This window comes from Schistocerca cancellata, chromosome 5, assembly GCF_023864275.1.
Source record: "Schistocerca cancellata isolate TAMUIC-IGC-003103 chromosome 5, iqSchCanc2.1, whole genome shotgun sequence".
Taxonomy (NCBI): Eukaryota; Metazoa; Arthropoda; class Insecta; order Orthoptera; family Acrididae; genus Schistocerca; species Schistocerca cancellata.
Window position 1 is genome coordinate 125,113,480 of NC_064630.1, and position 14,434 is coordinate 125,127,913.

The 14,434-nt window shown below is 36.8% G+C and overlaps 1 protein-coding gene across 1 annotated transcript in view; it reads left to right on the forward strand.

The window, feature by feature from the left end:
* Positions 1-13,557, forward strand: part of LOC126187901 (sodium/hydrogen exchanger 2-like) — a 260,348-nt gene extending 246,791 nt beyond the window's left edge. Inside the window, exon 20 of the mRNA XM_049929251.1 lies at positions 11,118-13,557. Coding sequence (XP_049785208.1) covers positions 11,118-11,344 — 227 coding nt within the window. The 3' untranslated portion in view covers positions 11,345-13,557. The remainder of the gene's footprint in view (positions 1-11,117) is intronic.
* Positions 13,558-14,434: the final 877 nt, after the last annotated feature.

The window sequence follows — 14,434 nt, forward strand, 5'->3', positions numbered from 1 at the left end:
TATTATTCATATCTGCAGATATTATTTATCGAAATGTGCATGGTACATGAAAACTCCACAGTTTGACACTAAATTTAGTTACCATATTTTCCACTTCCAAATTCCTATTTATTGGCTTAATTACTCCTTCTTCATGCCCTCTGGCCTCTTCCAAAATAATTCTCTCCATTTAGTTTTCTAATACTGTCTTTTTGATGATCTTGACTGGGTCTTTTGTCCAAATATATTCCCCCATATCTTCTTCATGCTTGTATCAGAAAATTGGACAAATATTACAGTCTTTCTAAATTTTCACTTGATAATTAAAGTCCCACATTGAAATAATAATAATAATAATAATAATAATAATAATACTTTTTCAGACCACTGAATCGAAGTGCTGGCAAAAATTCAACATTCTTTAATCTACCATGAGTTGCATTAAGATCGTTTGTACAATGTGGCACCATACTGTAAAATACTAGATCTCTTAATCAGATTGTTGTTTTGTAAATATTTTGTACACAGCATGTCAGTGCTTTTTCATTTTTTCTTTATACCAGTTTCCCTTTCTTTCTCTTGGAGTTTCTGATTTAGCTGCTGTTGATATAATAGTTTTATGGTCTCTTCTTGTGATGTGTGTGTTTATAGACTACTACTTTACTCTGATTCATAGATTACAGTTTCCACCTGGCACCTATTTATATTCTACATAAAAAGTCCATAATTGCTTGAAACCTATATTTTAGCCTCCATATAGAGTAACATTTGCCACTGTTTCTACTGTGATTATTTATTAATGACGATGTTATCTGTTACTGAACTAAATTCTTTTACAGTCCATATAGTTTGTGAGTAACTTTTTTTCTAAAAGAGAAATTCTATTTATTAATCTCACTGAAGCTTAAACCCTAGCAATTCTTTCACTACAATGAGACACATTTGCGGAAGGGGTACATGGCAAACAGCTGCTGTTCTCTAGGTCATCTATATAGCATTCATCAAACATTAAGCTCACAACAGAACTACAAGAAAACAGATGTCTTCTTCTCCTCGATATCTTAATTAGGAAGAAAGCAAATTATTCACTAAGCCAAGCAGTTTACAGGAGGAAGACACATATGGCACTGTTCTTCCATGCCATTTAACACAGTGGCATATAGTGATAATTGCCTTGTTGCACAGGGTATGGACTCATACTACCTCCCTGCCAATTTGCAGCATCTGAAAAAAGTGTACCATCAAAATTCGTTTGGTGAGCCCAGATTACAAGTTTCCTCAGTAAGAAAAAGATCGTGCCAACTATGCAGAAGGATGCACACAAGAAACTTTATGTAAACTCAATGCATCAAATACATCACGAATGCATGTGGAACAGAAAGAGAATTCAGCAGTGGCAGAACTTGATGAAGATATGCCAGAGATACCCCCAGGAGTGGCTGACAGTTCAGGCAGTTCAGTATGCCCACAAAAGTAATCAATCGCAGCCACCAGCTCCCCCTCTACACCTCTTCCCCACCAAGAGTACACATTGTGCCGTGGCGCACACACACCCAGGGATATAGGAGAAACTGCCCCTCACATATACAAATAATGGGGACATATCCTACATTGTGATACTTTTGCCAGAGGATGATGAGTATGACACTTATAATGTTATGTGTCCTGCATCCAACTGTGTTAGTGGCAAACATGTTCATTGTGAGAAACTATAATCATGCCTTTAATTGTTGTTGTTGTTGTTGTTGTGGTCTTCAGTCTTCAATTGTGTTATTTAAGCTGGGTGATGATACCTCTATTAGTAGTACACATGACCATATGTACAAGGAATTTAGTATATTCCTACCACTGCAAGTGGAGGGCGCAGGTCCTCTTAGACCTTTGACAATAACAAGATGACATAACAATTCAACCACTTCACAGCAACAAATAAGCAGCTCAGCAATTTCAGCTAGCTGAGCAAGTATAATGTAGATTCGTTTGCTTTTTAAAGTAGTTTGCACTGGTGAATCAACTACCTACATCTCAACTAAGCAGTTTACACTGGAGAATCAACTACCTACATCGCAACTGATCCTGAGTATGTCTCCCATAGTAGGAGACAAAAGTCAGGCACAAACATATTCCTTATATCACATCTTGAGTCCTAGAAAACTTATGTAGTCAGTGCTTTGCTAGGCAAAGTAACTCACGTGATCGGGTATAACTAATTACTACATATTACACTACACCATGTTTATTGAAAATACTTTGAACATTAACAAATTAGCTTTTGAACCATGTTCCTTCACTACGTACATGTTACCCTAACTTAGCCCAAAAATATAGTTACAATAAACCGTTGTATGATTCTAGCATAAGGGCCAGCAATACATAATTGGCAATTAGCTCAGCAGCAAGCAGACACTTGGCTGTGTTTTGGATGTCCCTCCACAGACACAGAGCTCAACCTAACAGTCAACACTGTGTACAATTGACATTACAGGAGTTATACTGAAAACTATCAATTGTTGACACACTACACTAACTTTATTATTAACTATGTTTTTTCCTTGTATCTTCATTTCACCCCATTAGGGACCATGTCAATTCACCTGTCCCATTTTCAGAGCTTTGACTGTTGTCCAGTGCATCAGCACTTGTTTCTCATGTTGTTCCTTTTTCTCTGGATCCATGACTTGCTTGTCTTCAGCTTTAACTGTTCCTTCAAATATTTCAGCATTCATAAATTCTCCTTAAGTGGATCAAGCTCCCGGATATCCTTAGGAAAAGTTTCCAGTCATCGTAAATCTTTTTTTACTTCTATGAACCATGCCCCTTTCAATTTCTTATCTTCAATGAAGGTTAATATCATTTTTAGATATACTTCCTGGGCTAATTTGTGTCACACGGCCATAAAAGGCAATCCTTTTGTGAAGCACGTCACTCATTTTCTCCACCTGTTTATCTAGTTCATGGCTGTGACCCTTTGTTGACCCACCATTTTCTTTGATGAGATCCAGGATGTTTCTCAAAATCTTTCTTTCTTTGGTTTCATGCTTCTCCATTAGACCTTTCTTGTTCACTACAGTCTCTACCACATGCAGAGCCTTCAATATAATAACAGTGCAACAGTGTCTAATTCTGGCATTTAAGGATATCAGTCTCTTATTGTAGATGCCTTTAGTTAGTTAACAGGCCATTTGCATTTTGATAATGCTTGACACAAAGGCTGCTATGTTTCATAGTTTCGGCTGTGTCTTTTAACTTAGGTATTTAAGCTTTTCTGCCTACTTAATTTTTCTTTGCCTGACTTCCAATTCTCTTGGTGCTGATTTTACTTTTGCCATAAAATATGTCTTCTCCAATGAGAGCCTTCACTGCCTGTGTCTTCAGTTGGTTAAAATAATTTGCTGCAATATGTATTGGGTCTCAAATGATAGGCTCAACAAGCGATTGCAAATTTCATGTACTTATAGCCTAGCCTTACCCCATTTTCTAGACCTTTTCTAAAACACTGTTGAAGAGCAGAAGTGATTGTTCATCTCATTGTCTCATGCCTATCCTATTCCAGAGGCACCAGACATCTCTATGAACTACACTTCAGAGCTGGTGTTGGTTAGGGTTTTCTGGTTAATCACTTTTCTGTTGTTATGTAGGCTGGTGTGATCAGTTGAATTATATACATTTGTTAAGTTGATGTACGTACCACGAATTCTCTGTTTCTGATGGATATAGTCTGTTCAGCACATGATTATTCCTTCCTGAAACCCCTTGGTATTCCTCCAATTGTGGATCAATTTGTTGTTCTGCCCTATTCTGTAGGGCTTTTAGAGGATCTTCCAAATTGTTGGCAGGAGAGATGTGCCACAGTAGTTGTTCATCTTTGTTCTGTCCCTTCTTGTGTAATGGATTAATTAAGGCAGAGGTCCACCCACATGGAATTTTTTTGCTTTCCCCCTAGTTCTTCAATATTTGCAACAAGTTCACTGGTTGCCTTATTCCCTTTATGCTTCCATAGTTCAGCAGTTATCTAATTTCACATGATGTCTTGTTGTCCTTCAATGCTTGGATGATATCCCTGGTTTCATCCTTCATAAGAGGAGATGAATCTTGGCACATGTTTGGATTGGTTTCATAATGAACTCTCTTGAGCCTCATAGCTGGGGAGACATTAACGTCCGTGGACTGCATTTGCTTTGGAATCATTGAATTGTAGGCTTAAAGGTTTGTATTTGTTAAGATTGTGCCTGAAGGTTTTAGGTATGACGTGTGTTATATTTTGGAAGTCTTGCAGGGTGTATACACAGACAAGGAAAAAAAATTCCAGGATTTTTCCCAGATTTTCCAGTTAAAAATACACTTTCTTCCAGGTGAAAACACACTTTTTCCATGTTAAGTGACAATATATTTTCCCTCAAAACAATAAAATGTATCAATTCTTTGAATGGTTATGGTTTTATACACAGGCATAGAATTTCCTGGTCTTTATAAAACAAAACTCAGGGAAAAAAACACATTTTGGAAAGATCTTTTGATGTGCAACAACATGTATGCAGAATACTGCATGCTACTTTCCGAGCATTGAAATCAAGATTGTGATGCACTTCTGTAAGCCAGTCATAGCTCATGGCACATGATCTTGCCAGCCGATGACAGCGGATATTCAGAGCACAGGACACATGATGTAGTCAGCTAATAGCAACATCACTGTTAAGTAGCGTGAACAAACAAACAGGGAAAGTTAATGGTTTAAATTAATATACATAGTGTTGGTGCAAGAAAAACAAAGTTTTCACATATAATGTGGTCTTTAAGGTTAATAAGCTGCAAGAGAAGCTAAGCTTTCACATATAATGTTGATCTTTTTTGCGCATGTTACACTTTAAGATACGTCACACAAATGTTCCAGTAAAATTTTTTATAATGGCGTAAGTGTCTGATCTTGTGGGCTCAAAATTCTTGTAAATGGCTCATCACCAAAGAGTTGATTTTTAAATGAAAGTCAAATGCTCTGTGATTTAAGAAATTCATTGTACGTTCTCCACATAGATCAACTTGCATAAAAGGATATTTACTCTGAAAGTAATGCTTTTCAAACCACCATTTGTAAAATTTTCCCACAACCTGTTAGAAATAGAGTTGTTTCAGCAGTTGCCAGGGAGCACCAGATAAAAGGCATCACCGCACTTGCACAGCTACAATGATGTAAGAAGCTCATACGTTCGTACATGTAAAACATTAAAAGATCTTAAATTATGTCATAAAAGAAACAAGAATCAGGGGATACTCCAAGAACATCGGAATTTCGTAAACCATACTAAAATGTGCACATTTAAAGTGCCTACCTCAAGTGCACATTGGTTTGTCCAGATTCCCAATAAAGTAGGCCTCAACCTGATATTAAGCTTGTCAGTGCGGTTTTTGAGATGTAAATTTTCTTGGAGCACCAGTACTGTATTATCTCATGTTTGGTTCTTTATTATGGTAAAATGCCATATGTGCTAGAAGATGAAAACATGCACTTGAAATGTAGCAATTAGTTGACACTAGCCAATAGTGTGGAATTAAACACTTCATTTCAAATACATTGACTGCCTCAGCAGAAAAGATTAATAAAAGCCAAATTTCTTTAGTGAACGACAAAAATAACTTAATCATTTTGCAAGGCTATTAATGCTTGACTGTCAGAAAGGTGGAAATAAAATAAAATCTGAAACTAATAACATATTTTAGCCTTCTGTAATTATGTGAATGTATTTTAATTCACTTGATAGCTCCCAGCCACAGAAATCTGTTTTGTTTTCATTTGACGTGAGAGCAGTAAATGAAGAGGAAACAGCAAAATCACTAAATGTAAACACAGGTCATGCAGAGACTGCCCACTTCCCCACTGTAACAGACTGCTCTGCGCATCAGCCCTGGATTTATGATATTTCGAATTTTCAAAAATATGTTCATTTTGCAGCACACATCTTTCTAAAGACAAAGTGCAGTGCCTCTTCACACAGCATTCTTCTATCGTACGGCACTGTATTTCGTTCTGTGGAATCGAAATGTGTATATTTTGTAATGCATGCCATCAAACTACATATATTCAGGACAGTGGAAATTAAAATGTCCTATGGTGCCTCTCCTGCCCCCAGTCGGCTGGTTTTGACATTCTGCCTCTCCTATTTAAAAAAAAAAAAAAAAAACCTCGCAATTAATAATTAATACTGGATGAGATTATTTGTAATTGGAAGAACAAGAACTCTTCAGAAAATTTCCACTCTTTATAGTCTATCAGCTAATAATTTGCTGCTTTGTCTGACAAAATTAAATACAGGGTACATAAAACCAGTAAAGACAGGAAACAAGCAAGACAGTAAACATTTATTCAATCCTTAGCTCATAGCATTTTTTTTCTCTAATCTTGCTACAGCATGACATGGCATGCTTTGCTATCTGCAAAAGGATCTATTACCTCATTAAAATTCATCAAACATTTTGCTGCATGAAAAATCGAAATGTTGTTGTCTAATACTGAAAAAGCTGTTAATACAAATAGTACCCAAGACTGGTGTGGTTTCTCGATCTCATTATGTCTATTTTGTCACTGTCCACTAGATAAAACAAAACAGCCCTTTCTGATACCGAAGCAATTGTAACATACACAAAATAAACAAGACTGTTTAGGTACAAATGGTAATTTTCATAACACACCAATATCAAATGCCTATTAGGCCTACTACAAGCAAAAAGCCTTATGTTAGGAAATAGTTTCATATTTCATTCATATGCTCCAGTTTCTCAAGCATGAGATCGGCCTGCCATTATCAAAACTTATTCACCGGTTAGCTTCACTAACCCTAACACAATCACTAGTTTAGTTATCCTGTGATTATTCTCTGGTTAGGCATTGTTACATGTTCATACAATGCATTTTCCGGGCATCTTCCAGTATAGAACTTAAGCGGCTGCTAGCTTGGGACTGTACAACTGGCCCTTACTGATCTGGCCAAAAATTTTCTGCCAAAATTTAAATTTCTTGGATGAGAAGATAATATGTAATCTTTCTTACCTGTTATTCCTGTTAGTCATTTATTTCCACTCTGGTAGACCAAATCTATGGGTTCCACCAGGAATTATAACAACGCTGATCATTCGCAAACCCAGTCAGCCACGTAAACAGCAATTGGCATTAATCCATTCGGCTTTATTCCGCTCAGCTTGTATAGACCTGTCCTCTTTTGTCTTCAGGAAAGTTTATTTCTAGATGCAACGAGGATTCCCCTAACAGAGACATCACATACACTATGCACGCATTCTAAAATCAACTTATGATTCATTCAGAAATCAACTTAGAATGTTTCAAAAATGTTCAAAAACCAACAGGGATGTGTTTCAAAATCATATGGATAGTCAATAGACCAACATGCACTGGATACTAGGTGCTTTGTGAAACAAGGTTTTTTTTCCTCAAGAATATGAATTTGGCACTCCCACCCCCACCCCCAACCCAATGAAATTGCCACCCGGACCAGATACCTCAGTTTGCCCCCTTGCCCCCCAACCCTCCCCCAGTCTTAGATCCAGGCCTGCTGCGCATGTGCGAATCTGGCAGCTTGGGCGTGCCAGTAAAAATTTTCCCAGTAGCATCTGGCTGCTTGCTGTGATTCCTTACACAGCCAACAGCCATATTTCTGGAGCCAGTAGCAAAAGAAGGAACTACTCATACTCAATTCCACTGTGCCTGCACATGAGCCCACTCATAACTGCTAAAATGAATCTAATGTAACCAGTGGTAATGTGATGCTCATCAGAGGCAGTTTGTTGTAATGAAGCAGTGCAAAGTCTTTCTAAAACCTTTGACACATTTTGCTGTTGGCAGATGCTTGGATGAGCACTGTGTTTTGTTGTTGTATATGGTTCATTTCCTTTGCAATTTAAGTTTTTTTTCCATTTATTTATGTTTTACGGTTGCAGTATTGTTCTGCAGAAGCAGGATACAGTAATATCCTTATTGATTCTGATTCAAATCTGTATCAATTCTCACTTGTCAAAATTACAAAAAATTAACTGAAAACTAAAACAATGACAAATTCCTGGAATTCTAAAAAATTCCTGGGTTTTTCCTTGTTTTCTCCTGGATGAAAAAATTCCTGGGTTTTTCCCAGATCTCCCCATTGTCCCAAGTCATATACACCCTGTCTTGCTCATTATGTACCAACTGGTTCTTAAGGAATGCACACTTCATCCCATGGAAGGTTTTTGATGCAGATTTTCCTGCATTAGGAAGTTCATTTCGTTTTTCTGGCAGTTCCATTTCTTGCTGAATCACATTATTTATCCCAAAAAGTACACTTTCTTGATTTCGTGAGTGGGATTGTCTCCTTAGCTACTCTGACTATAGGCTGCTGTAATTGTTCCAAGTTCCCTGGATTTGAAGTTTCCAACTTCTGGGTGAGTTCTTGTTTGCTCCTTAGCTTGTCTCTGTTGAACTTTTTTTTTTTTTCTGGGAGTAACCTTTTGTTATTTCTTGGAATTAGTCTCACTTTTGTCTTCAGAAGGTAGTGATCTGCATCTAGGTTGTCATTTCTCAGCACCTTAATGTTCTATATATTTTCTTTGCTTTCTGTGTAATGGAGACATGGTCAACTTGGATTTCACTGAGGTTTGAGTTTGGAGATGTCCAGGTCTTCTGGTTAGGTGTTTCAAAGCAGTTGGCTTTAGAACCTGATTATATGCTCTGCATAACTCCAATAGTCTCTCTCCATTGTAATTGGTTCCCCTAAGAGCTGGGTAGTTTCCAGTAATCTTTTGAGTAATTTTTTGATATTTTCTGTCCTTGCCAAGCTGGGCAGCGAAATTCCCATGCAGAGTGATGATGCCTTGTCAGGTACTTTTAAGAGCATGTTTTCGAGCTCCTCCCACAATGCATCTGTTCTTTCTGGGTCCTTATTATTCACTTGATTGATTGGTCCATGTACATTCACCATTGTGCAAACTCCATGTGTACACCACATTGGCTGTTGAGAGAGGTGAAGTCCATAATCGAGCCTACCTTCTTGAATGCAATAAATCCATGCCTGAGTGTGGGATAGTTCTTACTACAAATCTTTGAAGATTCTATAACCCTGTGACTTGAAGCAGTTTTCACCAGTGAATCTTGTTTCCTGAATTTCCGCAATCAGTATCTGATATCGGGACAAAGCATCGGTAACTTGTTTCAGTTTGCCAGTCTTAAGAAGAGAATTTGTGTTGAAAGAAGCAAAAAAGTCCAGAATTTGTGTCTGATCTTCCCTTGGAGAGTCGAATACCTCAAAGCATGTCAGTGCAGGTTCCCTAGAAACCAAAAGCCTACTTGCGTCATTCAAGATGATGGTGCATTGGTTATCACCTGGTGTAGCAGATACTGGTTAACTTTCCTCCATGTCTGAAACATCTGAAAAAATGTAGGTTGTGGCCAGTGATGTTTCACACTGACCATGACACTGCCAAGGTTGTAAGCCTTGAAGAAAGCCTGAAGTTTGGCTTGTGTTGATGTATTTGGTCCGCAAGAACTATTTTATTTTACTCAAGTCCACCAGTAAGACAGTGAGAAACTCCCTATTTGCCACCGGGGCTGTACCATGTGGGATTACCATCTCCCTCCATCTTGAAGTATCATACTGGTACTCTAGGAGACAATAGTGTCAGTATTGTTATCATGATCATAATGTAATCTTGTACTTTACTTCATGTTCCATGGATAGTATGGTTTGGCAATAAAATATTCAATATTACCTTTGTAAGGAGAAGTCTCATCATGTGAATGAAAATTGTTATGCTACACAGCTCAGAGGAATTCACCTTTTGCTGAAAACTGTCTTTTGTCTTTTTTGTGATCGGTATATGGGTGCAGATAAATGTAAAGAGAGAGATTAAAAACATTAAACACTTTGCCATACACACTGATGTGACATTATTTCATTAATATGTTTAATCTATTCTTGAATTTTTAAAACTGTATACAATATTGAGAAATAAGGCAAGAACCAACTCTAAAATGGATCCAAATGTGAGACAGCAAAAGACACACAATCTGAAGCTTTTGGAAGTAATGGTTCCTTGTTGTGAACTTCAGTGAAGCTTTCACTGCTTGCTGCTATTGTTATAACTGTTTCACATACGCTTATAAAAGTATATGCTTTGTTACCTTGAAATGAATGTTGATTCTGGCATTAAACAGCTGAAACTGCTGATACTTTTTTCTTTTACTGTTCATAATTATTATGCCTGACAATTTTGTGCTTTACATATTTATTTGGTGCCCAGTGTTATCATTTATATGTTTATTGCATTTAGAACATGCTTAGTTTGTATCTTCTACCTGCAATAGTTTTTATCCTCGATGCCCACAATATTGGTTGCTGACACACAATTTTTGCCATTACATCAATACAATTACTGTAAAATGCCACCAGTGGCTCCATCCATTAGCAGAAGTAACTTGTGCACTTTTTTTTTCGGTATTCAGTACTCATAGGACATTGCACAGCAATTTATTTACGAACACTACAAGACACCAAGCACTTTTATGTAGCCGTTCTGTCACAAGAAGCACTAACAACATTAAAAATTGCTCCACATTTCACTGGCATTAGCGTAAGTGTGCAGTTATAAATAAATGGGGCTGTTCACTGCACCTTGCCTGTATAAATGCTTCAAACTTACAACTACAGTCAGGTGTATTTGTCTTCTCAGTATTTTAAAGTTGTGAAACATAATTGAATCCACTATGCCTCCCCTCCCTTCCCTCACTTTTTCTTTTTCTTCTGGGACTGCATCAGATTGATTAAATTGACTTGCATCATCATCTTCCATATCTTACACAAGTGTTGTTGGATGGGTGTAGTTTTGTCATCAATTCTGAAAATAATCCTCTGGAATTAGCCCACCCCCCCATTTGATCATTATCGAAACTGCACCTCTAAAAATCAACTGAGGTGAGAACAACAGTTATTGAAGTTTTAAATCCAAAGGTATTACATAGTTGCATTTCTTCTTAAGTATATGGTTTTAATGTGACTAAATGCAAAAATATTAAATGTGGAATAAAATCATTGTTCGTTCTGATTAATCTGTTCCAGTCTGTTTGCCACAGACATTAAAAATAACACTGAAATGTGTTTCAGAACTGGAAGGCTACTTTCCTGAAGAGTTGGAGGGAATTGATGCCATATTTGAGAGGACTGGTCGCCGCTTAAGTAGGCAGTTTTCTGTACGTAGTGCAGATGAACCCCACAGCCCAACAGCTGCCTCACCACTATTGCGTGGAAACAATCTCACTGGCATCCGAGAAAGAGATGATACGTCTGACAAGTCAGACCGGGACTCCCATGTTACGGAATCATCACTTTGAATATATGTAATATGTGAGCAAATACCTTTTAGCACAGTAGTTACTCTTATTTCTGTGTAGGATATGATCAAAAACCACTTTTCAATATTGTGTCATATTAAGATTTTCAGATCTGCAGACAGAAGACAAATATACTGCTCATTTATCTATGTCTATCAAAACATAGGGCTGTGAAATCAAGAATGAAATACGGTGCAGAGAAACAGAATAGTTTGAAATAATGTTAAAAAATTAAGGAACATTACAAAATTTTGCTTGAGTTCAAAATATGTTGTTCAGCACTGAAAATTGCATCAAGCACTACATTTAAAAAATTACATCAATCAGATGATAACCATGTTGTTACATACATTCAGTATGTTTTGGATAGTGTGGCACAGTTAGTCATCTGGAATGTTGGTGATTTCCTCTTCAACCTGTAACTCGATCTAAGCTGTAGGATTCTTTGTCTGGTGTGGTACATGATACTCTGCAGATGCCCCCATAATAAGAAATTACAAACTGGAAGATCTGGATACAGGAGTGGCCAAGTGATGATTGCATTCTTGGGAATTACAAAATCCCCAAAAATGTAATGTTGCATTAAACTAGCAGTGTATGAGGTGGTCCCAGCAGGTAGAAACCAAATGTGCTGGATGTCAAGATCTGGAAAAGTATGGAGTTTTGGAGCCAAAAATGTCTATAACAGTTGACATAATGTTTATACATCACAGTGTGGTTCGTTCACCCTCAGAAACCAAAGGGCATCTCGCTCCACAGGACAACACTGTGCACCATATGGAAACTTTGTTACCATGAGATGGTCACTGGTGAAGCACAGAAGAGTTTCCTTGAGTACAATAATGGAAATTCTACTTACTCTTGTAACCACATGAGTGAAAATAGGCTTCATGTATATCCATAGATTTTGAGAAAAGTTTGTATCCTCAATGACTGTAGCCGACAATTTGCCAGTGCAAGATACATTAATTATGATTCAGTTGGTTGCACTATCTCAAGTTTGTACAGGCAAAATTGAAGCTGATGGAGTATTCTTTGAACACACCATTGTTGAAACTGTAACAATGAGACAAGTTTTGATACTGAATGATAGGAAGCACTTTCGATGGCAGATTGCACGGCATGGGTACATTCAGACTATGTAACCCCACTAGGCTTTCTCTTTAAATGTGAACCAGTCTTTTAAAAATGCTTGTAGCAATTGCATGTAATGATGAAACTTAGCACAAGGATCTAATAGTGACACAAAACTCTCATAGCACAGATGTAAAACTGTCAACATCTCAGTAAATGGACAGATGGCAAATACTGCTATGCACTGCTCCATAGCAACTAAACGTCTGTTACTGCTACACAGTTTGATATCTTTACCCTACTTCTGGTACTGTTGCAGAGCTGCCAACATCAGCTTCAAATATTTCTGTTTCTCTGAGCCACATCATAGAAATGTTTTCAACATCAAAGTTTTGTACTGCAGTTTGGGTACATTTGGTATGGATTTCTGTTATATGGATCAATGTATATACTTCTTCTGGACTATTTCCTTACACTATGTAAGGATTACTAGAAATAGTTCCTAAGTTATTCTGTTCATTTATGAATAACAGTATAAATGACAAATTAGCAACATCATTTTGTGTACAGCATATTTTCTTTTGTTCAGTATTACCATGACATCACTTGATTTTTTGATCCAAATAAGTACCAGTTTTTTTTTAATTACTGGCACGGTTATGCAATACGTACAGTGAAAACAAATAAAATGATGTGAAAAATTTTTCTCTATGGACTGGTAATCGAATAAGACAAAGTCCATCATAATAATTACTATTTTATATCTTTCTTACCTCAGGAAATAAAATAAATGCAACTATTTTTATAATATATTTGTACATCACTTCAAGTGTTCTATTGACTTCTCAGAGACTGAAGTTAAATGTCTTAGGTTGTATGTGGAATATTTATTCACTGAGAAATGTACAACTTGTTTTCCACTGTCTCCCAGATTGCTTAACATGTCAATTACATTTGACTATGGTAGGCTGACTTTTATATATTTACACTTTTAATATTTATGTGATATGTATAAGAAACTTGACACAATGTATGTGCAGTTGTTGAAGGCAGCTAGTAAGGTGACAGAATTTTTGTTAATTCCATGTCACGTAACTGTGACCATCTTGTATTTAAATAAATGATATACAGACTGTGAATTTTTTATTCTCCATACAAATAAACCAACACTGATGAAGTCCCTTGTGTCAGACAGTCTACAACAGTACAGTCACTTTTAAATGTATGGAAAAAAGAATAGTGGCGTATTTAACATAAATCCATGTTGTGCCTATAAGGCTACTTGTTTAATTTTCCATGAGCAGAGCACATTGAAAGAAAACATATAAATCTATAAACATCCTGCAACATTCCTTTACTTCCTAAGTGTGCTTTTATGTGGTCCAAGTCATCACAGAATGTAAGTATCTAATGTTAATATGCTGGTCGATGTACTGTAGATCATTCACATCTGCTGTGTTTTCAATTGCACAAATGCAATTGCACAAATGCACTTTCTGTAAGTACCAAGTGCATTATTTTATGGGATTTGGTACTATGTCCACATATTAATGTCCTGTCTAGTTGATTATTTGAATATTTAATTTTCTATTTTCATTTTAAAAATATTGGGATTAATTCATATAGTATCTTTGCAGTTTCGAACTTTAATTTTTGTCATCCAGAGATGAATAAATTTCCACATATCAATGTTTTATTAGTCTAATGGCTGATGAACATTTCAAGCTGCTTATCATATGACATCATAGGATGAAAGGCATTGCTATCCCATGCAGGTTTGCTAGACAACACAATGAGTCACGAGTCTGGTTACAGGTGGAAATAGTTGGGGAGGTGGTATATTGGAGCTGACAATGTTGAGTAGATGATAGCTGAACCACTGCTACTAGTGGGACATATCAAGCACAAAGTAGACCATGGCTGTCATGAGTGCAGCTGGTAAACTGAAAAGATATTGTATTTGGAGTTCCTCAATGAGAGGCTGTGTATGATACGATGGGCTCTAATGGTGGAAAC